Source organism: Hyposmocoma kahamanoa, unplaced genomic scaffold (genome assembly GCF_003589595.1).
Source record: "Hyposmocoma kahamanoa isolate Upper Pololo Valley unplaced genomic scaffold, ASM358959v1 160, whole genome shotgun sequence".
Taxonomy (NCBI): Eukaryota; Metazoa; Arthropoda; class Insecta; order Lepidoptera; family Cosmopterigidae; genus Hyposmocoma; species Hyposmocoma kahamanoa.
Window position 1 is genome coordinate 7193842 of NW_020653575.1, and position 12295 is coordinate 7206136.

Below are 12295 nucleotides of genomic sequence, written 5' to 3' on the forward strand. Positions count from 1 at the left end.
TTAATTTTACCTGAAGACAAAGATATAAAAATGTTTAACGGAATGGATAACGTGTATACCGTGAGCGTGTCGGCGCCCGGCAAAGTAATCCTCCATGGGGAGCATTCAGTGGTATATGGGAAGACCGCCATCGCCGTCAGCCTGGGATTGAGGAGCTCTATCGTTATAAAGGTAAATTATGTCATTATTATTAACATGAACAGCAGATAAAGGTGCGGCGGAAGAACATTTATTTCTCAATTGAGACGTAATTCGAATCTCTATATCGGCGGGATTTAAATGTAAAAATGTGACTTAATTATATACAAATACAGTACTGTACCTGTTCTAGAATTTATTCTAGAATATAACAATAGTTATTGTTTTCAAGAATACGTAGACATATAAACAGTGATAGTTAATCTTATCACTATAACTTATAAATAGTGATAAATTGTTAATGCTTATAAACAAAATCGATGATAATCTAACACTCAATAATCGTTACTTTGTAAGTGATGTAACTTTGCTAATCTACAGTGACATTACAAAGTTTCAATACTGAAAGTGGATCTATTTATAAGTAGACATAGGAAATATATTTACTTGAAAATGTTAAAGTAATACTATAGAGTGGATAATACCTTCCTCTGGAGCTGGTAAAATTACAGGCACATGGGACTTGTCAACAAAATGTCTCAGGGTGGCGGGCGCAGTGGCGGTGCCCTTAAGATCTTTGCGATTAAAGCTCTTAGTGGCACTGGTCACTTGATATAATAAAAAAAATCTGAAATCAAAAGTAAAAGGCAAAAAATCAAAAGAAAATTGACATAGTGAGATACAGAGGGCGTGGCAAAGCGGTCGTAACGACAACAAAGTAAAATACACATGGTAAAGAATAAGCGAAACTTTATTGGTTGATGTATAAAAATAAAGGCGAAACGGGATGTCCGATAGGTGCTCAGACACACCCCACACGCTAATAAACTTTCAATGTATTCCAGTAGGAAACGTACAAACATTTTTTTATTAAAAACATTTTTCATTGGGCCCTTGATTGCCTTGACTGCACCACCGGGCAAAAATGCGGGCTGAAGGCTCTTACATTACTGCGGAACGGAATGTGAGCGAATTTTTGTGCCCATAGCGTAATGAATTTTATGTGAATTGTGTAACGTATAAACTAGATAGCCAAAAAACAGGTCACGAATTCCCGTAGCTACCATATGGTATAGTTTATTATTTATTATTATTATTATTTATTACACAATTGACATAAAGTCCATTATAGTATGGTTACAAATCTTCGCTTCTTAAATTGAGGCTTACTGTTGTGAAATTTACGTATATTCTACTTATTCCGAACTCAGGTCATTATGATCAAGAAATAGTCAACGCAATCACACAACACCATCAGTTAATGTGTGGAAGTGGTAGAAGCAAACTGTGAAGAACTGTGCTTAAGTACGCTTTAAAAGTAATAAGGGGGGTCGTAATATCTTATGCATGGTTTGTTGTCGTTTGCTATTATGGCATGCGTGGTTACGACGTTATTATATACAGGGTGCTAACAAATTAGGTACGGATACTTTTAAAAGTCGATTACTTTTCTCTTTATAATCATTTTAAAGTAATATAAAACAATAAATCTATGCTGGTTGTGAGAAACTTAAGAAGTTAATTACTAAACACACCACATAGTTATTTAAATCTATTGAATGTTGTGTTTTGAAAGCTTACAACTGTCACTGGCCGCTTTACTATTAAAATGAAATAGAATGTCAATGTCACGTTATTCTTCGTGATGATTCCATTTGTCCGGTCAACACGTTCATATTTATCGGTATAATTATGACACATAATAATATAATAAGCTATATTGACAGGCGTCAATTTTATACTTCTTGTCAGTAAAATGCGCAAGTTTAGTCAGTAAAATGTTTGTAACTAATTTGTCTGTAACTAATTTTTAGCACCGTATATAATTATGTTGTTCTCTTTAATTTTCATCCAGTTATTTTTTATAATTTTAATGGGCTAAACACACTGAATTCATTGCAGTGCGGTGATTGGTATTTAGTAATAATAGTACCGCGCTATGCTACTTGCAACCTTTAGTAGCTTTGACGTAATCACAGACTCTACTCCGAAAGTATCCATCTCATATATGAAGTTGCTTTTGCATGTGAAAAGCCTTCAAAACCATCCAAGCAAAACTCAAGATGTATTTCATTTGTGCAGGAAAAGAACACAGTCAGCGAACCTGTAGTGCAAATTCACCTGCCATGCGTAGATCTACAGGAAACTATGCCCCTAGAGCCAATAGTGCAGAATTTATTCAACCCGCAACTCGCCCCAGGGATCACTGGAAAGTTCCACTGGCGTATCCCGGATAAATTGGACCATGAAACACACTTGAGACGGGTCGACGAGTTCCTTCGCGTTTTCAAGCCCAATTTCGATAGTATGCAGAGTAATCAGAAGAATTCATTGAGGAGTTTCTTATATGTTTTCTCGGGTACGTATTATTTGTTTGGAATCTCTCTACGTATGAAGCCAATGGGACAGACATTTCAATTTATTCCCACTATATAGATTTTAAGACTTTCGTGGTTATTCACTAAATGATTATCACTAATATCGGGTTTCTTACCACGGTATGACTCACTTGATTGACTCGAGTCAACCCGTGACCATGGAGCGTGCAACCGTTCCGAAATATCGGGAAAATAAAAAGAAGTCATACCGTGGTAAGAAACCTGATATTAGTGATAATAATTAATTCCCACTAGTTCAATGCTTGAAACTTTTAGGTTACAATTGGAGTTTCATGTTGAACTGAGTACGTACGTTTTCGTTAGCAGACGACAGAACGGTTTGCACTACGGGAGCTGGATAAGGAGGTCCCGGGTTCGATTCCCTTTAGAACCAATTTGGGAAATAACTTTTGTGACGATTCTGGTTTGAATCTTCTGATGAAAGAACTAATACTAAATCTGTGGCTCTAGTGAAAAGGGGTACTCTGGTACTAGTTAAAAAACTCAACAAAAAAACTTTTCGCGTCTCCTTGTAAAGTTGTTTTTTTTACTTGTACCCCTTTTCATCAGAACCACAGAATGTATGTACGATGTGTCCATATAACAAATTGTCCCGTGTAGACGTAGATGATCTAAAAACGCAATTTGCGGTATTACAGCCTGAAATGCGGCACTAAACATTTACATTTCCACTTTCTCAGGCATATTCGGCAGCACTAACCTCCCAGTACGATCAATGGACATCTCCATGGGTTCCGAGCTGAGCATCGGCGCGGGCACGGGCAGCTCGGCCTCCTTCGCCGTCTGCCTCGCAGGGGCCCTAATCCAACTCCTCAAGCTTAAAAGTTCAACGAATTCCTCATCGCATTTCGACGTCTTCTACGAACAGTCTAGTGAGGACTTTGACATGAAAGAGAAGGAAATCATTTCCGAGTGGGCTTTTAATTGCGAGAGGATCATGCATGGAGTGCCATCAGGTGAGTTTTATCGTAACTTAGTGTCAATTTCAATGTTAGGATGTTTCGTTACCATGATGTTCAATTTTTTATTTTTTTTAAATTACTCCACTAGTTTGTTATAATTATTAAAGAAAGATCGAACACTTAGAAAAGTTCCTTCGATCCGGCCGTAGTCGAACCGACGTCTCCTAGCAAACCGTGTCAGAGGCTATGCCAACTAAGCCACGGAACGAACCAGCGGACCTTACGAAGTTCTCTTTGTGAAATATAAAATAATGATTTTCTTTAGTATCATTTAAAATAACGTATGTAAATATCTCCCCCACGTTCCCCATGCGTACATAATAACTTTAACATTTTGATGGCGATACACATTTCCCAGCTTGTGTCGTAATTTGTTTACGCACATATAATATCGTTATGAGAATTGATTGTGTCCGCGCATTATGAGTTTCCAACCGACGCGCTTAACGAGACTAATTGCGTACTAAAAACTTATTGAAAATCCGACTAATTTATTTATTTGCAAACTTTATTCAAGTTAAATTACACTCTTACACTTACATTCTTAGTTAACCATTTAACCATTTGTCTTACAAACTTACTTTTCGGACTCTATGTATATAGGTCCCATGCTTTCGGCTGATTAAGATTATATTGGGCTGGTTTCACGACTGTGCGTACGATCCGTACGGACTGTCCGCCTACGGGCCAATCCGCAGTGCTCTGAATCGAGTATTTAATTTAATGCGGATATTCACGCGGAGCACATTCCGTATGGAGCAATCCGCGTCACTGTAAAGCGATGTTCTAATGCCACACGCGTCTACGGTCATAATTAACATTTTATAAGGAAAAAAGTCCTTTTTTTTATTTAAATTTAGCTATTGGCAGAAATCGCTTACTTTTTGGTCATTATATATTGTTCATGTACTTTCAAAAACCGTTATTCCTTAGAAAAATACAAAGTACAGTACCGCACACATTTTATAATCATCATTGGCATCGATTAGTATTAAACAGCATTTGACGCCCTCGTGGTCGAGTGGCTTATACACCGGTTTTCATGATGTCCATCTCTTGAGGCCCCAGAATCGATCTCCGGCCGGGTCAATGTAAAAAAACTTTCTATATTGTCTCAGATCTGGGTGTTTGTGGTACCTTCTTTGTTTCAACTTCCATAACATTATATTTATATTAGAATTGTAACTCGTACCGTAGATTGTTCACTTTATATGATTTGAAGAAAGGCAAGGCTGCTGTCGCGATATTGACCCTAACTTTGATCATAACGAGACCTTACATAACCCCACTGACGCTGGCATTGACTGACGCTGCGCCGGCGCCGACAGATTGTGCTAGGGCCATATGCATTACTTGCCTTTTATTTTTATTACTAGGAGACAAAACATGCGACATAACTATGACAATGGAATCTATTATAACACAATAAGAATTATGTGAAACCGATGAGGTAATAGAATATACTTCATTCGCGGTAATCGGTTATAATGGTCAATAGTCAAAGTCAATTAATCATTTATTTCATAGGTAAAATTTTTACACCTGAAAACGTCATTTTTATTAATTTACTTCTCGTCCACTGTGCTGACTTCTCTGTGAAGAACGAGCAAGAAACTCTAGGGTTTGCTTTTTTCAAATAAACTTAAATGCTATATAATATGCTTTGAATCATATTTATTTGGAATCTAGACTCATGTCGTTTTGTATACAAGACAAGTTAACAAGTCACATATGCCTGTAATTACACCAGTACCCTTACCTAAACTTCAAGTAATAGACATGGAGTGGATAGTACCTCCCTTTAAAATCTCGGTAATTATTAAAAATAAATACATCTATATTTTTACTTACAATTTCAAAACTTCTTCCTTATAGACTGTCATAGTGCCTGCCTCTTAAATTGATTTGTAACTTTATAAAGACAACTATTACGAACAGAAAATCAAATCAAATGTCTTTATTTCGTAATTAATCAAATGACACTCGAAGTCGTTACATCGATTAAAACAACTACACGTTCGTAGGTCAAATATATGTAAGAAAGATTTTTTTTTTTTTATATATCAACACCACAAACATTTCATTACTAGAATCTATATAATAATTTTCTTTTTTATAAAAAAAATAGTGCGTTTTGACCGCCATCTCACCTGATGGAAAGAGACGATGAGGTCGACGATGGACACCTAAATAATGCCTATTTACTTTTGCCTGTATAGGTCGACAGGGACAGAATTCCACTCCAGTTCCCTTTACAAATGTGAAAGCGTAACGCTTAGCTCTTAATAGTACAGTTTTAACAAGCTTCAACCTTTTTCTGATAAATTTTGTACACTACCCTATAAATACCGAACTAACTGAAGAACCTTATCTATCTTCCTCAGGCATAGACAACGCGACCTGCACATATGGCTCCGTAGTCTCATTCAAGAAGGGCGGCAAGCCGAGACATCTGGACATGCGGCTGGACCTGCGCGTGTTGCTGGTCGACTCGCGCGTGTCGCGGGAAACACGCTCGCTGGTCGTGAAGGTCGCCGCGGTGAGGCAGAGGAACGGGCCCGCCGTCGACCATATAATGGAGGCCTGTGACCACATCGCTCGTACCGCTATACAGGTTTGTCCCGATTTCACAATGCCTAATCACCATCAACTACGTTCATATGAACAATTGGCCACATTTACCAGTGTGTTTAATTTAATTCAAAAGACGATTTAAGAGTCGATACTACGTGCTGAGACATGTTGACCTGTATCTCCTATGGTTTCGGATTACCTTATACTCTCTCAGTTAAAAAGACACACTGTATGTTTTCGTCAGGTTTTAAAAAAAAAACATTGAAACATTGTATTCCTAAGTGAATAAACGATGTTTCATCGCAAAAAAGAAAATGACTTTATAATCATGTGATGATTTTATAGTCATTAGTTTTTTATTTGCTATTTTGCTTTAAAGTAATTATTTTTCTTCTTTGTAACAAATGTTTAATTCAACATCATGATTTTGCTAACGTAATGATCGGAAAAAATCATCCAGCATAGACACTCGGTTGAAAAAAACACTATTATAGTTCTATTGTGACATTAATGGGTAATGATGACTTGATTGGAAATAATCAGATGAGATTGTAAAACGTGACAATAATTTCTAATTGTTGCGCTGTTTTTAACTTTTAACAAAAAAGGAGGAGGTTCTCAATTCGTCTGTTTTTTTTTTCGTATGTATGTTACGCGATAACTCCGCAATTTGTGAACCGGTATTGATGATTCTTTTTTTGTTGAAAAGAGGGTACCTCAGAAGTGGTCCCATTTAAATTTGAAGGAAATATTCCACCTCTAAGGGTGGGATGAAAGACTTTTGAGGTCGGTTTTTTTGAACCGGAAGTTAGGTTATATTACCTTTTTCATCAACTTCATGGCCTTTTTGTTTTTGCAACGTGTTTTTATAATCTTTTGACGACAGACGTATGTTTTATGACCTCGAACTTTTAATGATGAATAATTATTTGCTCCACAGGTTTTAGAAAAACTCTCCAGTGAAAAGTGTGAGTCTAACGTCGAAGCAGATTATCAACATTTGGCGGTAAGATTTGTTTATATCCATTGCTTCTTATCCCCTATTTAACTGTCACTGTTTAAAGTTTAATCTGCTAAGAACTCTGTAAATTACATTAGCAGTCTTTTTGAATAGAATAGCACAGAATAGACATTTATTGCAACGCCACTACACATAGATACAAAAAGAAATGACAACACAGCCAAGTATAATAAATATTATACAATAATAAAAAGAATTAATTAACAAAAAAAAACATACAATTAGACAAAATTTACAAAAAACAAAATATAACGACTACAAATTTTGTACTATCATTTGTGTGGTTGTGGTGTACGAAAAAGATCTTTATTCAGCATAAGTCACAGCCATAATTGACTGTGGCGCAGGTTTTCAATGAGCCCTGGAGCCGAAATGAGAGACGCACGTGCGTGTCGCGAAACTTTTTCAGACGCAAAAAGACGGAAGTTATAAATTTCCAGTACAATACAAATATACTTAATTGCACTTAGGGACAAATACATAACAAAAACAAAAGACATATACTACAGACCGCCTTATTGCTAGATAGCAATCTCCTCCGGGCAACCTCCAGGTTACAGGATAAATTTAACCATACACATAATTGAGGGCGCATCGAACATTCCTAAATTTGTTTTGGGTAGCACCGCGGAATGAATTTCGTTGCTTTCGTTGTTGACTAACTTGTTAGTGACTTGTCATAGTACAGGGAATTCTGTATGATGTAACTTAAAAAATAAATTAAATTGAGGCATTTCGCTCCGTCAATTTGAATGTTGTAAACATGATATTTTTATTATTGTAATGATGTATATGATTATTAAAAAATAAATATCATATTACGTAAGCACAATATACTAGATATCAATAAATAATATTTAAAATTGAGTTCATAATAACTATAAAAACAGTTTCTTTAGTTATGTAATTTCAAAAATATAAAATACATCAATTTTCTTTTGATATATATAAAAAATACCACAGGCGTCTAAGTAAAGCTAAATTCAAAGCGATCCCCGTTTGTTTTACCCGTTTTTCACGCCAGGAGGTCTACTGCCGTTCTCCATTCGACATTCGTCCCAAACAATTACTATCACATAATAAGACCATGTCAAGTAAAGCTTCATTTGCATCATGCATCTTTTAATTTTGTCAAGTATTACTTATTTGACAGTATTTTTTTTCGAACGGAGAACGAGGGTACAAGGCCGCGTTATTGATGTGGTTGTTCAGCACGTTTATTATTTATATTAACAGGAACTCTGGGACATGAACCATTGCCTGCTGGCTTCGCTGGGCACATCGCACCCAGCTCTGGAAGCCATTCGTGCATCGGCGCGCGCGCGCAACCTGGCCTGCAAGCTTACAGGCGCCGGCGGCGGAGGGTCAGTACCTATTTTCTTTCATGATAGTTATCAGGTGACGGAATGGATACGCATAACAATTACAACAGCATCTTATTCTGCCACTGCACCCATCAACCTGAGGCATAAGTTGACTAATCCCATTTGCCTGTAGTGTCATCATCACGTTTCTGCTTGACGGCAATGTGGTACTTCCCTGGACGCACTCTTTCACAAGGAGCTCTACTGCTATATCTTATTATTAATACAATAGTGTATTAACTCGAAAGGTGTATATTTTTCAGAATCGATGAAAAACTAATTACTCACTTCTCGTGAAAGATTATTAAAATGTGTGTATACGAGTAGGTTAAAGTTTATAACGGACATCTAAACAATTTCCTACATGCCATAAAGAGGGAAAAAATAATATCATATTTTTGAATAAGGACTGTATCGTCCAGAACTAGCTAACAAAATGTTTGCCTCATTTCCAGTTTAGTTATCTTTTATTTGTTTCTTACAATATTGTAACGACGATTTTATTGACGTGTAAAAAGTCAAATTTTACGTCGAGCAATAGCATAATCTTGAATTTCACACATTTTGAATTATAACACTATTGTAATAGCAGTGCGATATGTCAAGGAGCTACCAATAATTAACAATCATAAGCACCTTTATTTCGACACTCTTAAGATAATTGAGTCTTATTGTACACCAGAACTACTCTAATAAAAGCTTTCCTTTACAGGTATGCCATGGTGCTCATTCCTCCATACACACCGCGAACGGTAGTGGACTCTCTCACAGGCGAATTGTTGGAGAATGGATTCCGTGTGAAAGAAACTCGCCTGGGTGGGCCCGGAGTCACCCTCGAGATGTGACATAAACCGCCAGCCAAGAGGTTTAGACTTAGTACAAGGACTTACATGGTGTTTGGTACACTTAGAAATACTACTTAATGCATGGGAGCTACTTGGGGTGTTTACGTTTTCGAGCTCTCGAACAAATTTGCATAAGTATCCAATTTTGGTGGCCGAATTATGATTTCGGTGGCCGAATTATGATTTCGGTGTCTACCTTTTAGTCTTCATCGAACTCTAAGTTCGGTGGACGTCTTTTGATAAAACTTTAAAATGAGTTGCTTCTGTGTGGAAAACGTAATCACGGTCAAATATTTTTGGTTGTAATTTATTTTTGGTTGCAATTAATAGAGGAACCAAATATAGTTCATTTAACTTTACGTGAATATTTAGATGTATTCGTACATTTGCAAGGAGAAGCTGTAAATGCTTTCCAGGCAATAGGCGGTGTTGGACATTATCAACATTTGTAATGCAATCTCTAAACGGAGTAATTAGAGCTCAAATGAACAAATGAGTGTTTAAAAATAAGATTTTACAAAGAATTCTAATAATCTCTTACGGTTAACGTAGACCAAAATAGTTGCTAAACGTCTGAAAGCAAAGTTAGAGGCTGACCATTTATGTTTAGATCTTGGTCAATAAAAATATTCTGCACGAAAAGTCAGTTCGTATCATAACTTGTCAACCTCTAATCGGATACTGTAAGTATCACACATGATTTATATTGAGCTGTAAACGTTAGGTTAAAGAAATGGTACTCTTATGCGCATCGCTAACCAAAAACTGCAAATGTCATGCTTCGTACTTTAATCAAAGGCCTGTACAGAAATATGAGTGCAGTAATAAGACATGACATCGCGTGCGCCACACAAATACGTGACATTGTCAATGATAACCACAACTCTGACAGATATGAAGAGATGTGAAACATTAGTTTGTTAAATGCGTCATTTGTAATTTCCTCCTGGCAGTATTAAGGTGGTTTCCCACGGCCTGTGATGGCTTAAGCCGCCCCGCGACGCGCCCATTTGTACGGATTTTTTCACGCAACAGACAAATACACGCCGGGCCTACGCCCGTGGTGGCGCGGACTCAGGTGTGCGTCACGAGTCCTAGTATGGTTTGACTCGAAACGGCGTAGTCCGAATTACAGTCAGTCAGTAAATTACAAGCCGTGGGAAACCACCTTTACGATGCGTTGCACAAATTTTGTACCACAACGGTCCTTGTGTGCCACAAACGTGTTTTGTAATACAAATATTGTGTATCACACGGTGCGCCTTAAAAGTACATTTTAAAATGCACCTAATTATCACCATAAGTGTTGTGTGCTTTGCCTTATTGGTGGCTCCAAATAAGGCCTAATTCGTATAGGTATAAGGTCCTCTTTGATGCTAACGCCCATGTTTAGAACATAGACAAACATTCCAAGTGATGTGACAATATTTTATTAAGATTTTGAGAATAAACATAAAAAGGCTAAGCGCGCACCGCGTTGTGCGGGACATATGATGGGGAGAAATGCGATTATTGCTGCGTTAACGATTTTGTGTTGGGATTTTTATTCGCAATACCCGTTTGTTTACGTTATAGAATAATACAGTAAAAATTCTCCGCGGATTCTATTCGCTATGTACGCTTAGCTTTAAAGTGGGAACAAAATGTAAAGCTCTTTTTGATTGTTACAATATGTATTTATTCCTGAAACTTTGGTAAAAACTGTGGTAGAAGTGGCATATTAGTAGCGACAAAACAATGTATTTGTCACAAAGTAAATATAATTTGAACTTTTTACAATAACGTGTAAACAATGAAGAGCTAATCTTGCCACAGTATTATTGCACAAATGCCGTTAGCAAAACTTCTTATAGAATATAAAGAAAAGTAGTCGAGAAAGCATTTGCATTTTGATCTTATCCAAAGGATGTTTGTCAGATTTTAACCTAAAAACATACAGTTTAAATAAGCATTTCTAAGCGTTGTCATACGTAATAAAAACTAAACATATCAAGAAGATAACACGTGTTATCGTTATGCGACAACGGTGATTCTATCTCGCTTAAAAAAGACGTCAGACGACAATGCTGCATGAATGCACGTTTTGCGTTTGTCACGTTTTAACGACAAATGTAAAGGATTTAAATCACAAGTTTAAGTATGAATGAAAGGGAACCCTCTGTGAGGGTTTGTTTGAGAAAATAATTATTTTTCACTGAACTTAAAAACAACAGCAATTGCTTGCTTGAAAGACGTATGTCACTGAAATTTTATGAAATCATTATCGCATATATTTAATAATACAGTAAGTCATCAAGTCTGCACATAAATTTTATCAGAATTCACATAATGTGATATCATAAATATCATACATAAACCATATTTTATAAAGCTTCAATTTCATGCTGATCTATCAAATTCAAGAAATACTTATCTACAAACTTCATTTCTGATTTCAGTGGTATATGATTTCCCTGGTCAATACAAATGGCTACAGAGAAAAGGTGGCTTTGGCCTAAAATAAACATAAAATTCATAATAATTATATTTTTGTTAAATCGGCCCAAATTTACATTATTTATAAATGGTTTAGGAGTTTATAGATATTGTTAATGTAATAATTTATTAGTATTATTGTTAGTTTACGTTTAGCGCCCACCTTTGTTGTTCTTGAGAGATCTACACGCGTATCTATAATAAACCGGTTGGTTTATGAAACGACTCGTTTGTTCACTTAATCCGCAGATGTAAAACCAAAAAACATCAAACACAGGCATGCAATGAAATCACTAATCATTAATTATTGAATTCGAAAAATACTAAAATAATAACTAAAACGTATTCAATTAGAGAATTATCTATGTAATGAGTTATAAAATAATGCAATTAATTCCTAGTTCAATGGACCACGTTTCCTGAATTGTCTCTACCTGGTAAATGGACACGATTATTAATGAACAAAACTGAAAGTTCGTAGCATTTTGTCCACTTTTTATATAATTTTGATTCTGCT

General features: G+C 36.2%; 1 protein-coding gene across 1 annotated transcript; it reads left to right on the forward strand.

Annotated features, from left to right (window-relative positions):
- Positions 1 to 5: 5 nt before the first annotated feature.
- LOC113240650 (mevalonate kinase) lies at positions 6 to 11643 on the forward strand. Its single transcript, XM_026478005.1, has 7 exons — positions 6 to 171; positions 2221 to 2497; positions 3218 to 3493; positions 5884 to 6113; positions 7014 to 7079; positions 8331 to 8458; positions 9171 to 11643. Exons 1-7 carry the CDS (start codon positions 31 to 33, stop codon positions 9301 to 9303), a joined length of 1251 nt encoding a protein of 416 aa, XP_026333790.1. The 5' UTR covers positions 6 to 30; the 3' UTR covers positions 9304 to 11643.
- The last annotated feature ends 652 nt before the right edge of the window (positions 11644 to 12295 follow it).

Coding starts and splice junctions, on each gene's coding strand:
- LOC113240650 (XM_026478005.1), top strand. CDS start 31: ATGTTTAACGGAATGGATAACGTGTATACCGTGAGCGTGTCGGCGCCC. Junction 3,494..5,883: donor CATGCATGGAGTGCCATCAG/GTGAGTTTTATC, acceptor TATCTTCCTCAG/GCATAGACAACGCGACCTGC. Junction 7,080..8,330: donor CAGATTATCAACATTTGGCG/GTAAGATTTGTT, acceptor TTATATTAACAG/GAACTCTGGGACATGAACCA.